At 44.5% G+C, this 16391-nt stretch overlaps 1 protein-coding gene across 1 annotated transcript; it reads right to left on the bottom strand.

Moving 5' to 3' along the window:
• Window positions 1–548: 548 nt before the first annotated feature.
• LOC140730954 (glutamine synthetase-like) lies at window positions 549–11704 on the bottom strand. Its single transcript, XM_073052056.1, has 6 exons — window positions 11436–11704; window positions 11193–11354; window positions 10946–11092; window positions 4915–5042; window positions 4625–4824; window positions 549–1246 (listed from the first exon to the last, which is right to left on the bottom strand). Exons 1-6 carry the CDS (start codon window positions 11599–11601, stop codon window positions 949–951), a joined length of 1101 nt encoding a protein of 366 aa, XP_072908157.1. The 5' UTR covers window positions 11602–11704; the 3' UTR covers window positions 549–948.
• Between the last annotated feature and the right edge of the window lie 4687 nt (window positions 11705–16391).

Genomic DNA, 16391 nt, shown 5'->3' with positions numbered 1-16391 from the left:
CTACAAGCAACTAGACTTTTAAGTTCACGTCTGTGCATTGCAACGGAGTCATAGCGCAATGGTTTTTACTTCCTCCTGTTGTGGGGTGGATGTAAAATTTTAATAAATACCAACCCCTTTCACCTCACTTCTTTCTCCTGTCCTACCCACTGCATCTGCTCATTACCCTCACATTCCTCCCACTGCTTCCATCTGCCCTCTCCTCCTCCCTTATTTGATTCTGTTCCACCTTCTCTCTTACCAGATTCTACCATCTGCTGCCCATTGTTGCTTCCACCTATTACCTCTCAGCCTCTGTTGCTATTTCCACCCTTCCCCTGTCCATTTGCCCAACTTTCCACCTACTTCTTGCCAGTTTTTGCTGCACCCCTCCCCCTTTACCAACTATCTCCCCTCTACTTTTCCAGGTGAAGGGTCTTGACCCGAAACGTTGACTGTTTATTTCCCCCCTCCAGATGCTGCCTGACCCATTGATTTCTTTCAGCAGCTTGTATTGTTCCTGAAGTTGCAAAAACCTTCCCTTTAAAAAGGGTTAGTTTACACATAAACACCTCTCCAGGATGTTTTATTAAAATAACTGTATTAGAATGAACTACTTTGAAGTTGCCCACAGCACTGATTCAAACTTCAGTATCAAATGTAGAAAAGCAAAGTGCATTCCAAGAACTATAACATGAGAAGTCTCTCCAAATTATTGTCAAAGTTACACCAAGGAGCTACCAATTTAGTTCTCCTTTCAACTTACACTCTGATACCAAATTTAAAGATTAGAACATATTAATGAATAATTGAGATTGCTAAGAGAACAATAATAATGATTTACATCCTTGAACATTTCTAAAAAGAGATACAAAAAAACCTTTAGTGATAGATTACAAAGTATTGCTCCGCCCCGTGGTATCAAGGACTTTAGAACTTTAAAGCCCATTGCTTAGTGCAAAACTTCAGTTAGTTTTCAGTTTCATTTAAGACACATGTCCTGACTAAGGCATCAGTAACAGCATAAGGGTCACAATTTGCAGATGGTCTTCTGTCTTCAAAGTATCCACATTGATCTTGTCCGACCTGTCGTGGGATTCTGATGCTGGCCCCACGGTTTGCTATTCCAGCCGAGAAGTCATGGATACTTGATGTTTCATGTAGACCAGTTAGTCTCCTGGAATTATCCTTTCCCTCAGATGGATCATACCTGCGAATGTGGTGTTGGTGCCTCTTACTCAACTTTTCAATTGCTTCTTCAATGTACCTAAACATTTAAAGGGTTAAAGGTGAGTCACTTTAATCTTTCAACCTTGGATCTACATCAGAATGAGTCAAATGTCATGGGCTAAATCAAAAGCAGTGACATATCAGCATACAGGAGGGAAAATGAAAATCTGGCTCGAGTGGTGCCACATCAACAATAACCTCTCACTCAATGTCAGCAAGACCAAGGAGCTGATTATTGACTTCAGGAGGAGGAAACCAGAGATCCTTGAGCCAGTCCTCGTCGGGGGATCAAAGATGGAGAAGGTCAACAACTTTAAAATTTTCAGTGTTATCATTTCAGAGATCTGTACAGTGCCTAGTACATACGTGCACATGAAGAAAGCATGACAGTGCCTCTACTTCCTTTGATGTCTGTGAAGATTCAGCATTATATCTAAAACTTCTATAGATGTGTAGTGGAGGGTATATTGACTGGTTGCGTCATGAACTGGTATGGAAACACCAATGCCCTAAAATGGAAAATCCTACAAAAAGTAATGGATACAACCCAGTCCATCTTGGGTAGAGCTCTCCGCACCACTGGGTACATCTACATGAAGCATCCATAATTTGAAAAGCTAATTGACAGCAGACACACCCCTTCAAATGGTGGACTGTGATCAGCTGGACTTTACGCATTCTCTCTCCACTTGTTCTGTCCCTTTCCTTGGCTGCTGTACTAAACTGATCCAAATCAGCATCCATCATCGGTGACCTCCACCACCCAGGTCATGCTCTTTTCTCACTGCTGCCATTGAGAAGGTGGTTCAGGATCCTCAGGACCCACACCTAGGTTCAGGAACAGTTATTACCCCTCAACCATCAGGTCTTAACCGGGGGGATAACTTCAGTCGCTCCATTACTGAACTGCCCCCACAACCTATGGACTCACTCAATAGTTATTGCTTGCTTATCTATTTATGTATGTACACAGTTTGTGGTCTGTTGCACATTGGTTATTTGTCCATCCTGTTGGGTGCAGTTTCAATGATTCTATTATGTTTCTTGGATTTACTGAATATGCCCAAAAGAAAATAAATCTCATGGCTGTATTTAGTGACATATATGTACTTAGAAAATGAATTTACTTTGAACCCTGAGAAACAGAGGCGTATGTGCTATTGACCTTTCCATGATGTACAAGATGAAATAATGCTCAGTTGACATTCATAATTTGAAAAGCTAATTGACAGCAGACCCACCCCTTCCAATGGTGGACTTTGATCAGCTGGTCCCTTAAGCATTCTGTCTCCACCTGTACTATCTCCTTCCTTGGCAGCTGTACAAAACTGATCCAAACTGCCTTGCAACCTTGGTGCCATATTTGATTCATCTTTCTATTCTGAAGCTGCAGCTGAACTTTCAGACTTGTCTGTTCCAAAACACTGTTGCCCAACCTCCTTAGTTCTCCATTCCAATTCTTTCTGTCATCTACTGCCACTCATTGATGTAACAAAAAAATTCTTCCTTTCAGTTTCCAATTCCTTCATGACCACATCCCCATATCACTTTAAACTTCCTAGAAGATCGGTGGGCTGGGGGAAATTATACTCTTCCAGCTCTGGGTGACCGAGTTCCCACCATTCCACCAAGGCCAGCTAAGACTTCAGGTGCCACGGCCCTAACCTTTGCAATCCCTTCCACACACCTCCCCACATCTTTCTTTAGGACTCTTCAAGTAAGTGGAAATAGGCTGAAAATCATCCCTGAAAATTTAATAGGAACACAATGTTAGAAGGTGCAATTCTTTTCCAGTTTAATTCAGAATCCATGTATCAGTCTGGTCGATCCATGCTGTACTCCCTGCATGGAAAACTCAATTCTCAAGGTTCTTCAGGTGTGGCCCTTCTTTGGCTCTGCATACAGCAGCACAACTTCTATCATTTGGATATAAACATCAATGTTCTGAGAGATTAAAACAAAAACTGTTCAGGGCAATCGAAATTTTGCTACAACTGCACAAAGGGAAACCAACTGAACAGCTTGGATTCAGTTCTGGACCTGGCAACAGATATAATTTTTGGATCCTTTTGTTTTGTGTTGCCTGGGTGTTGACCCTCTCACCAACAGAAATTCTCTTTCTCCATCATGATTTAGAAACAGAGAAACATAGAAAACCTACAGCACAATACAGGCCCTTCGGCCCACATTGCTGTGCCGAACATGTATCTACTTTAGAAATTACCTAGGGTTACCCATAGCCCTCTATTTTTCTAAGATCCATGTACCTATCCAAGAGTCTCTTAAAAGACCCTATTGTATCTACCTCTACCACTGTCGCTGGCAGCTCATTCCACCCACTCAACACTCTCTGCGTAAAAAACTTGCCCCTGACATCTCCTCTGTACCTACTTCCAAGCACCTTAAAACTATGGCCTCCCGTGTTAGCCATTTCAGCCCTGGGAAAAAGCCTCTGACTATCCACATGATCAATACCTCTCATCATCTTATACACCTCTATCAGGTCACCTCTCAACCTCCGTCGCTCCAAGGAGAAAAGGCTAAGTTCACTCAACCTATTCTCATAAGGCATGCTCCCCAATCCAGGCAACATCCTTGTAAATCTCCTCTGCATCCTTTCTATGGTTTCCACATCCTTCCTGTAGTGAGGTGACCAAAACTGAGCACAGTACTCCAAGTGGGGTCTAACCAGGGTCCTATACAGCTGCAACAATACTTCTCGGCTCCTAAACTCAATCCCACGATTGATGAAGGCCAATGTACCATATGCTTTCTTAACCACAGAATCACCCTGCGCAATGGCTTTGAGTGTCCTATGGACTTGGACCCCAAGATCCCTCTGATCCTCCACACTGCCAAGAGTCTTACCATTAATACTATATTCTGCCATCATATTTGACCTACCAAAATGAACCACCTCACACTTATCCGGGTTGAACTCCATCTGCCAATTCTCAGCCAGTTTTGCATCCAATCAATGACCTGCTGTAACCTCTGACAGCCCTCCATGACATCCACAACCTTTGTGTCATCAGCAAATTCACTAACCCATCCCTCCACTTCCTCATCCAGGTCATTTATAAAAATCATGAAGAGAAGGGATTTAAATATCTCTATGAGATTCCCTCACAACCTCCTCAGTTCCACAGCCCTCAAATCTACCTGGGTAACTAAAATCCCTCATCCCTAGATACACTTTAGTAAGCCTCTTCTGCACCCTCTCTAAAGGGTATGGTACAGATACTCACATTATACCCAGATGGAGTATTGTGTTGCGCTACTGCTTTTAAGGTTCATCATGACTTTCTCTACTGTCAATATTTCTAAGAGACAGTATATGCCAATGAGCAAAGCAACCCCATCCTTCACCTGGGCAGCAGCAGACACAAAAGTTAAAGAATTAAGATCATCTCACTTGAGTCCCCCTGGTTTTCTCATAGCCTCGGTGCTGAAGTTGGCATGGCATCCAGCTCCATTCCAATTTCCAGTTACTGGCTTCGGGTCGAATGTGGCCACAATCCCAAAGTCTTCACAAATGCGATGAAGGATGTACCTGGCCATCCATAAGTGATCTCCCATTTCAATCCCTTCACAGGGCCCCACCTGAAATTCCCACTAGAAGGAAGGAGAAACAAATTCATTGTTCAATCAGACTCCCAGAGTAATATAAAAGGGGCTTTGTGTAACCCACGAGTATCTTTTTACCTGTGATGGCATGACTTCAGCATTGGTTCCTGAGATCTTCACTCCAGCATAGAAGCATGCTTTATAGTGAGCTTCCACTATATCTCTGCCATAGACCTTATCTGCTCCAACACCGCAATAGTATGGTCCTATAGATGAGACAAAATGATTTGTACGATGTAAACTATTAGTGTGAGCTTCTACTAGATCTCAACCATTGACTTTATCTGCTCCAACAATGCAACAGTAGTGTTAAAAGGGGCAAAGTGACTTGGACAATGTAAACAATTAGTGTGGGAATTATAACAACTCTAATTATGTTGTTTTAGAAATGGTCAATACATGTTCCTGCCCTTCCACTTTCAGATTTATATTAGCAAACAGCTATTCCTGTATGTAAACTCAACCTCCCAGGCAAATTGTACATCACTTACCCATTTTAAAGGAAAATTGCCAACAGTAAAATTGAGTTAACTAGCAGTTTAATATATTATAACTGCCAAGTTTCTGATTGCCTGTTCAAATACAAACCATAGCTACACTCAGGAGGTTCTAGAGATGGGGTGGACGGGTGTGGGGGGTGGCAGGGTTTTTCTCTCTCTTGGTACTGGACCACTAATAAAGCAACTTTCTAAACACCGTGGTCAGAGCAATACAAAAAGTCCCAACCAGTTCTCACAGGCACATCATCAAAGAAAAATTGGTATTGAAGTTACACCAGGAGGCACAAGGCAAGTGATTAATAGCTTGGATAAGGTGCGTTAAAGATGCAATTAAAAAGAGGACAAGGTTGGAAGGAAGGAACTCACAGGTGAGCACATTGCCCGCTTGGACATGGTTATGAGGACAGGAAAGGGCAAATCTATTGCAATTTTAAATTTCGCATTACTAATCGTTACTTAGCTAGGATGGTTAACAGGCTGATGGGAAAGGGGTGGAGTTGAGATTTGGAAATTGGGCAACAGTTTTCAATGGCTACAGGTTCACAGGAATCTGACAAAGGATTGTCGATATAGTTGAGCCTGACAATGACAAAGGGATGGGCAGGATCCTGTGTGACAGGGATGGACTCACCCAGTGCTGTTAGCAGGACTACTTAAAGATAAGGAGAAAAGGAGAAGGAAATGACCCAACACTGGGTGACCATGATCTAATGCATCACGCCAACCATTCACAATTATCTTTACATAATTTCATGTAGCTGTTGGGAAAAAAATCCAACTAACAATAACGTTGGGTGTGGTGCACTTTCAGCAGCAAACTGCAAATGAATAAGCAGCTTTTAGACAACCAAACAAATTATCCTATTTAGTCTTTCCACGAATATCAGGCAATAACTGTGAGATTAAAGAATGGGATATTCGGAATATAACTGTAAATTGTGGACATCCATGATTTACAGCTGACACTGAATGCATGGGGCAATCAGGTGACCAAGAAGTCTAGAGAGCTCACCAAGTGAACTTTTTTTAAAAATCAAAGAAAACCCTGCAGATGCTGGAAACCTGAAATAAATAATTTCAGTGGGAAGAGCAGTAGAGCTTACGGTGGTGAGATTTGTAGCACCTCGTTCATCAGAACCACGGGCAACATTTCCAGGGTCTCTCCTTGCCCAGTGACACAGAAGCTGTCCAAAACTATCTGATGACCTGCAACACACCTGGGTCTCCAAGTGCTGAGAGCACAGAGTTGTGGTGTGCAGAAAGTAGCCCTTCAACCCATCGCGTCCATGCCAACCTTTTTGTCTAAATACACTAATCCCATTGGTCTGTATTAGAGATGTATTGTTCTATGTCTTGTCTATTTTTGTGTCTAACTAAAATGTGCCATAAACATTGTGGATGTAACGGACTGCACCACCTCCTCTGGCAGTGAGTCCCTCTGTCAGAACAATACAACATGGATACAGGCCCTTTGGCCGAATCTGTCCATGCCAACCACCGCGCCCACCCTGCCAATCCCAATTTTCTGCGTTCAGCTAATGTTCCTTGAAGCCCTGCCCATCCATGTTACCTGTCCAAGTGCTTCTCAAAAGATACTCTTGTATCTGCCTCAACTACTTATTCTGGCAGCTCATTCCATTACCACCCTCCGCATGAAAGAAATGCCCCCTCAGATTCCTTTAAATCTTTCCTTCTCACCCCAAAAGGTCTGGATTTCCCTACCTTGGGAAAAGAATTTATGGAAGTCTTCCCTCATTGTCAACAGTTTTGGCCCCCCCACCCCACCCCCCGTATCTCAGAAAGGATGCGTTGTCATTGGAGAGAGCCCAGAGGTGGTTCATGAGGATGATTCCAGGAATGAAGGAGTTAACATATAAGGAGCGTTCGGCAGCTTTGGGCCTGTACTCACTGGAATTTAGAATGTCGGGGGGGGGGGGGGGGTTTATCTCACTGAAACCTATTGAATGTTGGAAGGGATTAGATAGGGTAGATGTGGGGAAGATGTTTCCTCTGGTGGGGGTGTCCAGAACTAGAGGGCACAGACTCAAAATTGCGGGTGACATTTTAGAGCAAAGGTAAGGAGGGATTTTTTTTTAGTTAGTAAGCAGTAAATGGCCTCCATTCCAGGAAACAACTTTCAACCACCACCTCCTGCTTCCGTGTCAATTTTGAATTCACCTATTTAGCTCGCTCTGGATTTCAAGGAAGCTAACCTTACAGACCAGCACTTGTAGAAGGCTTTATGAACAACAAAATAGACAACATCCACTACCCAAACCTCATCTACCTTTTGTCTGCCACTTCAAAAACTAATGTCAAATCTCTGATATTCTGTGCCCCAACCTGTGGGCAAGATGCCATATCCCTTCCCCACCAGCCTTATCAAGCTGCGTTGCCCTTTTCCAGGAGCTATGCACCTGGATAGAGGGATTCTGGCATTCAGCAACATTCCTACCATTTACTGTAAATATCCTACCCCCATTTACCTTTCCAAAATGTACCACCTCACAGCTGACAGGATTAAGTTCCAGCTGCCGACAGCCACCCACTTTCTCAGAACATAGACAGTACATCACAGATTTTCACATCAGATCATCAACAGTACACCAGACGTGCAGCATCTGTCCGCCCTGTTGGGTGCGATCTTTTATCGATTCTCTTATGGTTCTTGGATTTAATGGGTATGCCCTCAAGAAAATGAATCTCGGGGGTGTATCATAGTGTTTCGATGATAAATTTACTTTGAACATTGCAGGCACAAAATTGCATTAAACTTTTAATCTACTCCAATGTCAATCTAACCCTTCCTTCCCTCAGAGTACAGTAATCCATATTCTGCTGTAACCTTAGAGAATCTTCCTTACTCTCCATAATATTGCATCATTTACAAGCTTACTAATTAAACTTCCTACAGGAATATCCACGTCATTAACATTTATCAAAAATAAATCGTGTGGATAGTCAGAGGCTTTTCCCCAGGGCTGAAATGGCTGCCACAAGAGGGCACAGGTTTAAGGTGCTGGGAAGTAGGTACAGAGATGTCAGGGGTAATTTTTTTACTCAGAGAGTGGTGAGTGCGTGGAATGGGCTGTCGATGACAGTGGTGGAGGCGGATACGATAGGGTCTTTTAAGAGGCTTTTAGATAGGTACATGGAGCTTAGAAAAATAGAGGGCTATGGGTAACCCCAGTAATTTCTAAGGTAGGGACATGTTTGGCACAACTTTGTGGGCTGAAGGGCTTGTATTGTGCTGTAGATTTTCTGTGTTTCTAATAAAGGTATCAGCACTGACCCTGGAACATGACAGGTCACAGATCACTTAACAGGATAGTAACCTCCCACCATTGCTGTCACCAAGCTAGCTTTCAATCCAATTAGTCTGTTTGTCTTAACGTTCAGGACCAACCTTGTCCAAAGAACCAGAATCTGGTTTATTATCATTGTTTTATGCCGTATAATGTGAAATTTGTTATTTTGTGGCAGCAGTACAGTGCAAGACATAAAACTACTATACATTACAAAACAAATAGTGCAAAGCAATGATGAGGAAATGTTCAAAAATCTAATGGCAGAGGGGAGCCTTGCTAAAGTGCACGTCTACCACCCCACCTTCAACAAACAGGGCTCAGTAGATCTTTAATTGTACAAATGCAATTCTCTTCCAAACTACAGACTGTATCATGTCAGACTCACTCAAAGTTCAATTTTAGACCACAAGACTATAAGATATTGGAGCAGAATTAGGCCATTTGGCCCATTCAATCATGGCTGATCTAATTTTCTCTCTCACCCCCAATCTCCTGCCTTCTCCCCTATCCTTTCGTGCCCTGACAAATCAAGAATCTATCAACATCTGCCTTCGATATACCTAACAAATTGGCCTCCACAGCTGCCTGTGGCGAAGGATTCCACAGTTTCACCACTCTCTGGCTAAAGATATTCCTCATCTCTGTTCTAAAAGGACGTCACTCTATCCTGAGGCTGTGTCCTCTGGTCGTAGATGCCCCCACCATAGGAAACATCCTCTCCACATCCACTTTATCTAGGCCTTTCAACATTCGTTAAGTTTCAGTAAGGTTACCCCTCATTTTTCTGAATTCCAGTAAGTAGAGGCCATAGGCGTCAAACGTTCCTCATATGACAAACCTTTCAATCCCGGAATCATTTTTGTGAACCTCCTTTGAACCCTCTCTAATGTCAACACATACCTTGATCGATAAGAAACCCCAAAACTGCTCTCAATACTCCAAGTGAGGCCTCGCCAGTGCCTTATAAAGCCTCAGCATTATATACTTGCTTTTATATTCTAGTCCTCTTGAAACAAATGCTAACATCATATTTGCCTTCCTCAGACCCAACCAGCAAATCAACCTTTAGGGAATTCTGTATGAGGACTCCCAAGTCCTTTTGCACTTCTCCATTAGGAAAATAGTCTATACTTTTATTTCTTCTACCCAAGTGCATGACCCACTTCCCAACACTGTATTCCATCTGCCACTTATTTGCCAATTCTCCTAATCTAATTCCTTCTGTAGCCTCTCTGCTTCTTCCAAACTACCTGACCCTCCACCTGTCTTCTATTCATCCACAAACTTAGCCACAAAGCCATCAATTCCATCATCTAAATCACTGTCATATGACACAAAAAGAATCGGTTCCAACACTACTAGTCACCAACAGCCAACCAGAAGAGGCTCCCCACTCTTTGCCTCCTGCCAATGCTCTATCCATGCTAGTATCTTTCCTGTAATACCATGGGCTCTTATCTTGTTAAGCAGCTTCATGTGTAGCACCTTGTCAAAGGCCTTCTGAAAATCCAAGTACACAGCATCCACCAATTCTCCTTTGTCTACCCTGTTATTACTTCAAAGAATTCCAACAGATTTCTCAGGCAAGATTTTCCCTTGAGGCAACAATGTGACTACAGCCTATTTTATTACGGGCCTCCAAATACCCTGAAACCACATCCTTTAACAATTGGCTCCAACAGCTTCCCAACCACTGAGACCAGGCTAACTGGCCTATAATTCCTTTCTTCTGCCTCTCTCCCATCTTAAAGGGTGGAGTGACATTTGAAATTCTCCAGTCCTTCAGAACCATGCCAAAGTCAATCAATTCTTGAAAGATTCTTGAATTCTTGAAAATTCTTGAACTCGTGCCTCCACGATCTCTTCAGCTGCCTCTTTCAGAACCCCGAGGTCCATACCATCTGGTCCAGGTGACTTATCTACCTTCAGACCTTTCAGTTTCACAAACATTTTCTCTCTAGTAATAAATATCGAGAACCTGAGATGAAAGAATCCTTGAAAGGGAGTCTATAGGTTGTTTGAACATTTAAGTGATTTGGCAAGTGAAGTTATTCCCTTTGGTTCAAAATCCTGATTAAATGTTCAGACAGATTGGTGAGTATTTGGAATTGGATTATTGTTGTCACATGTACCAAAATACAGGGAAAAGCTCGTCCTGTATATTGTTCATGAAGATCATTGAGGAAGAACAAGGTAAACCAGTAAGAGAATGCAGTATAAAATTGAAGGCGCAATACAGGTAGAAAATAAGGTGCAAGATTGACAATATTTTCTGAAGAGAATCATCTTTCAAACACTGACCTTGCGGGGCGGGGAACCCGTTCTTCGGCCACCCGTACGGATTTCCATCGATGCCTAGTAGGGTGTACTCCTGCTCCAAGCCGAACCAGGGGTGATCTTCCTTCGCCCGCTCCATCGACTCATTGCACGCGTGCCTCTGGTTGCTTTCTGGAACACAGCCGATGGTCCAAATTGAAATGCCACGCACGGTTCACCGGGGGGGGGGGGGGAGAGGAGGTGGGGGTGGCGGAACCGGAACGGGACTTACCTGCCGGTATGCGGTTATACTTCAGCACTTCGCAGAGAACCAGTTTGTTGGGATCCAGGGTGAAGGGATCTCGGAAGATGCGGACCGGAATCAGAAACATGTCGCTGTTGGAGCCCTCCGACTGGTAGGTGCTGGAGCCATCGAAGTTCCACTCCGGAATGTCTGATCGGGAGGCGAAGACACAACAAGTGGGTTGGCGTCCCGTGGGAAGGGCGGCACGGCTCGGCCCGGGTTATACTGTACCTTCCAGAGTTGTGGGCTCGCACCCCAGGGTCCTGGTCTTGGAGCGCAGTTCCTCCCCGGTCCCGTCGATCCAGACGTAGGTGACCTGCACCTGGCTGCCCTGGGGCAGCCCCAGGTAGTGCTCCCGCACCGCCTTGTTCAGCCGCGAACTCACCGCCACTGACATCCTGTGCTCACACGGTCGGGCAGGGAGCGCCGAGAAACGCGGAACGATGCCGGGATCTTCCCGCTCACACGATGGAGGGCTGGCAAGGAACCGCGACTTTAAACTGGAGCCGCAAGGGTGGGTGGGTGACGTGCCACAGGGTGCGTCACCCTACCGGCAGCAGGGCACACCCCCGGGGCGGGACGGGGAGGGCTCGGCGGTGCTGAAGACGAGAAGGTGGGGAGGGAGGAACAGGGAGAAAAGAAGGGGGCGGGATAGTCGGGAAGGGAAGGCAGGAGTAAGGGAGACTGATGGCCTGCAGGTAGGAAGAGGGTGGAAGGCGTGAGAGGAAGAGGCAGGAAAAAAAGGATGGCCAGCGAGGATAGGGGAGGGTCTACGCCCTCCTGTTCACTCCATTCCACCATTTAATCAGATTACGGTTTCTAACCGCAACTTCCATTCTGCATCATCAACTTCTGGTGGTGACCACTCCCTCATGGAGAATTAATTTATATCTGCTGTAAAAAAAAATTACCAAGAGTCTACAACAACACAAACAAAGCGCTGAAGGAGCTGGGCAGGTCAGACAGGACCGGTGGAGGGCCTCTGTGGAAATGTCAACAGTTCATTTCCCTCCGTAGATACTCCCTGACATGCTGAGTTCCAACAGCATTTGTGCTTTGTTGCTGAAGAATTCCAGCATCTGCGATCTGTCATGTTTATTTTCAGAATCTCTTAGTGCTGCCCTGTGAGAGCAAGACTAACCCACCAAGCACCAAAGTCTTGCTCGGGCTGCGTCGATCAGCCTCGCCTACAGCAGGAGGAACCTATTCTTGAAATGTCAGCAATTGTGCAATTTTTCGCTCAAAATGCTCCTTGTACATATGTTAATATGCAAAAATAACGTTTATGGCCAGCCGGTAATTTTTGCTAGAAGACTTGAATGCAAGATGATACTTGCCTTACTGACGCACTGCTGTCAAGAAAAATACTTCTCCCCCAAAGTCACAAAAACAAAGGAGCTGGTTGTGGATTACAGGAGGAATGGAGACAGGCTCACCCCAATTGACATCAATGGATCTGGGGTTGCGAGGGTGAAGAGCTGAAGTTCTTGGGCATACACATCACTGCGGATCTCACGTGGCCTGTACACACCAGCTGTGTGGTGAAAAAAGCACAACAGCGCCTCTTTCACCTTAGACGCTTGAAGAAGTTTGGTCTGGACCCCCAAATCCTAAGAACTTTCTACAGGGGCACAATTGAGAGCATCCTGACTGGCTGCATCACTGCCTGGTATGCCCTCAATCGCAAGACTCTGCAGAGAGTGGTGCGGACAGCCCAGTGCATCTGTGGATGTGAACTTCCCAATATTCAAGACATTTACAGTGACAGATATGTAAAAAGGGCCCAAAGGATCATTGGGGACCCAAGTCGCACGAACCACAAACTGTTCCAGCTGCTACCATCTGGGAAATGGTACTGCAGCGTTAAAGCCAGGACCAACAGGCTCTGGGACAACTTCTCCCACCAGGCCATCAGACTGATTAACTCACATTGACACAATTGTATTTCGAAGCTATATTGACTGTCCTGTTGTATATCTTACTGTTTATTACAAATTACTGTAATTTGCACATTGCATATTCAGATGGAGAGATTTTTACTCCTGATGGTCGGGCTCTCACGACCGGACTATGTAACAGTTTCTTCCCCCAAGCTATCAGACTCCCCAATACCCAGAGCCTGGACTGACACCTTACAGCCCCGTTGTCCTGTTTATTATTTATTGTAATGCCTGCACTGTCTTGTGCACTTTATGCAGTCCTGGGTAGGTCTGTAGTCTAGTTTTTTTCTGTGTTGTTTTTTACATAGCTCAGTCTAGTTTTTGTACTTTGTCATGTAACACCATGGTCCTGAAAAAACGTTGTCTCATTTTTATTATGTACTGTACCAGCAGTTATGGTCGAAATGACAATAAAAGAGTGACTTGACTATGTGAAGGATGTAAGAAATAAAGTCAATTCAATTCAATTCAATTCTACACAACATTGTTGACACCACACCTGAGTTCACCGCAGATGCTGGAAATCTGGGGCAACACGCATAAAATGAAAGGTCAGCCGTTCATTTCCCTCCATGGATGCTGCCTGAGCTCGTAATTCCCTCCTGCATTTTGAGTACCTAAAGTAAACAACTCAAGTAAAATAAGGATTCTTGTCAGAAGTCACGGTGCAATGACATGACTAGAAAAAGGGATGATATCCTGAAGAGTTGATATAGGGAGCCAGGGAAGAAGCTGAAAAGCAGGACCTCAAGGGTAGTAAGCTCTGGATCTTTGCCTGTGCCACACACCAGTGGGGTTAAAAAAAGGATGATATTCCAGATGAATGTGTGGCTGAAGAATTGGTGCAGGGGGCAAGATGTGTGCTTAGCACACTGCTCTACTCTCTCTATACCCATGACTGTGCTACAACACCACTCCACCATTTGGTATATCTCACTTCTGTATGCCCTCTCATCTCCATCTGAGATTCTACCAACAATGGTTGTATCATCACCAAATTTATAGATGGTATTTGAGCTACCTAGCCACACAGTCATGGGTATAGAGAGAGAGTAGAGCAGTATGCTAAGCACACATCTCTGAGGTGCACCAGTGTTGATCATCAGTGAGGAAGAGATATTATCACCAATCTGCACAGATTGTGGTCTTCCTGTTAGGAAGTTGAGGATCCAATTGCAGAGAGAGGTATGGAGACCCAGGTTCTGTAACTTATCAATCAGGATTGTGGGAATGATGATGTTAAATGCTGAGCTTTAGTCGATGAACAGTATCCTGATATAAGTGTTTGTATTGTCCAGGTAGTCTAAGGCCGAGTGAAGAGCCATTGAGATTGCATCTGCCATTGACCTATTGTCGTGAGAGGCAAATTGCAATGGGTCCAGGTCCTTGCTGAGGCAGGAGTTCAGTCTACTCATGACCAACCTCTCAAAGCATTTCATGACTGTAGATGTAAGCATTACTGGGCAATAGTCATCAAGGCAGCTTACGTTATTCTTCTTAGGCACTGGTATAATCGTTGCCTTTTTGAAGCAAGTGGGAACTTCCGCCCATAGCAGTGAGAAGTTGAAAATGTGCTTGAATACTCCCGCCAGTTTGTTGCCGCAAGTTTTCAGAGCCTTGCCACATATTCCATCGGGGTTTCTGCCTTGCAAGGGTTTACCCTCTTTAAAGACAGCCTAACATTGGCCTCCAAGTCTGAGATCACTGGGTCACCAGGTGCAGCAGGGATCTTCACAGCTGCAGTTATATTCTCCCTTTCAAAATGGGCATAGAGGGCATTGAGTTCCTCTGGTAGTGAAGCATCACTGTCATTCATGCTATTGGGTTTTGCTTTGCAGGAAGCAATGTCTTGCAAACGTTGCCAGAGTTGTCATACATCCAAAGTCACCTCCAACCTCATTCAAAATTTTCTCTTTGCCCTTGAAATAGCCCTTCACAAGTCATACGTGGTTTTCTGGTACAGACCTGGGTCAGCAGACTTGAATGCCACAGATCCAGCCTTCAGCAGATGATGTACCTCGGTTCATCCACAGCTTTTGGTTTGGGAATGTACAGCAAGTCTTTGCAGGCACACACTCATCCACACGGATTTTAATGAAGTCGGTAGCAACTGCAGCATACTCATCCAGATTCAAAGATGGATCCTGAATATGGTCTAGACCACTGAATCACAGTGGATCATCGAGAATACTTCTGGGGAATGTATGACCTATATCTATACATCTCATAATTCTGTAATGATCAATAAACAATTGTCTGACCTTACTTGGTGTTTCAGTGCTGGGTGCATCTGGCACTCCTTCTCTGCCATCTGCCCCACACCCCTCCTGTGGTGCACCACCCTCGCCTTTCTCAACGCTGTTTGCTCCTGCCAGATTTACAAACTTGCCCTCTGCTCCACGTTGACAGATACAGTACTTTGCAAAGGTTTCAGGCACCCTAACTATATATATGTGCCTAAGACTTGTGCACAGAACGGCATGACATTTCTACTCTGAGAACAAGACTCTGACTATCTACCCTATCAATGTCCCTCACTTCATGGTTCTTCACCATCAGGTCTAGATACCTGAAGTCAGTTGGGCATTGCCTTTTGTGGAAATCTTCTAGACCAACAGTTTGGACCACAAGTGCATCAGGCAGTGGTCATCATGGAACATCCTGCAGACGGTGCCGAAAACCTTGTTGGATTCAGGGGAGTGGTTCCCTGAAGAGACCATCCAGACTACCCGGCAGAATGCTTCATCGCTAGATCTCACCAACAGGCAGATGGGAAAAGGGACGCTCTCAGTCAGGTCCTTCCTGCATGTCCTGAAAATCACTCCCACTGTGAGTGGGATGACTGCAGTGGGGACAAACAGTTGCTCGCCTCTTTGCGGTCTGTGGGGTTGTGAAGAGGGTGTGGAGAAAGATGTAAGGGATTGTGTCATGGTTCGTCCTGAGTAGCTGCCTGACTGAGTACACTCTGATCAGAATTAGAATCAGGTTTAATATCATCGTATTATGTCGTGAAATTTGTTAATTTTACAGCTGCAGTACAATGAAATATATGTTAAGCAAATATAGAGGAAATAACTGAAATACAGTAGTGAAGTAGTGTTCATGGATTTAATGTCTATTCAGAGAGGAAGAAGCTGTTCCTGAATCACTGAGTGTGTGCCTCCAGATTTCTGTACCTCCTTCCTGACGTTAACAATGAGAAGAAGGCTTGACCTGTGTGGTGAGGGTCCTTAATGATGGACACTGT

Source organism: Hemitrygon akajei, chromosome 7 (genome assembly GCF_048418815.1).
Source record: "Hemitrygon akajei chromosome 7, sHemAka1.3, whole genome shotgun sequence".
Lineage (NCBI taxonomy): Eukaryota > Metazoa > Chordata > Chondrichthyes > Myliobatiformes > Dasyatidae > Hemitrygon > Hemitrygon akajei.
This window is presented reverse-complemented; position numbering and strand designations above follow the sequence as displayed.

What these genes read in the sequence shown, in the direction of transcription:
- LOC140730954 (XM_073052056.1), bottom strand. Translation starts at nt 11,601, where the DNA reads ATGTCAGTGGCGGTGAGTTCGCGGCTGAACAAGGCGGTGCGGGAGCAC. An exon ending in CGAGCCCACAACTCTGGAAG is followed by an intron (nt 11,355 to 11,435) that starts GTACAGTATAAC and finishes CCTCCCGATCAG; the next exon opens with ACATTCCGGAGTGGAACTTC. An exon ending in CTGAAGTCATGCCATCACAG is followed by an intron (nt 4,825 to 4,914) that starts GTAAAAAGATAC and finishes CCTTCCTTCTAG; the next exon opens with TGGGAATTTCAGGTGGGGCC.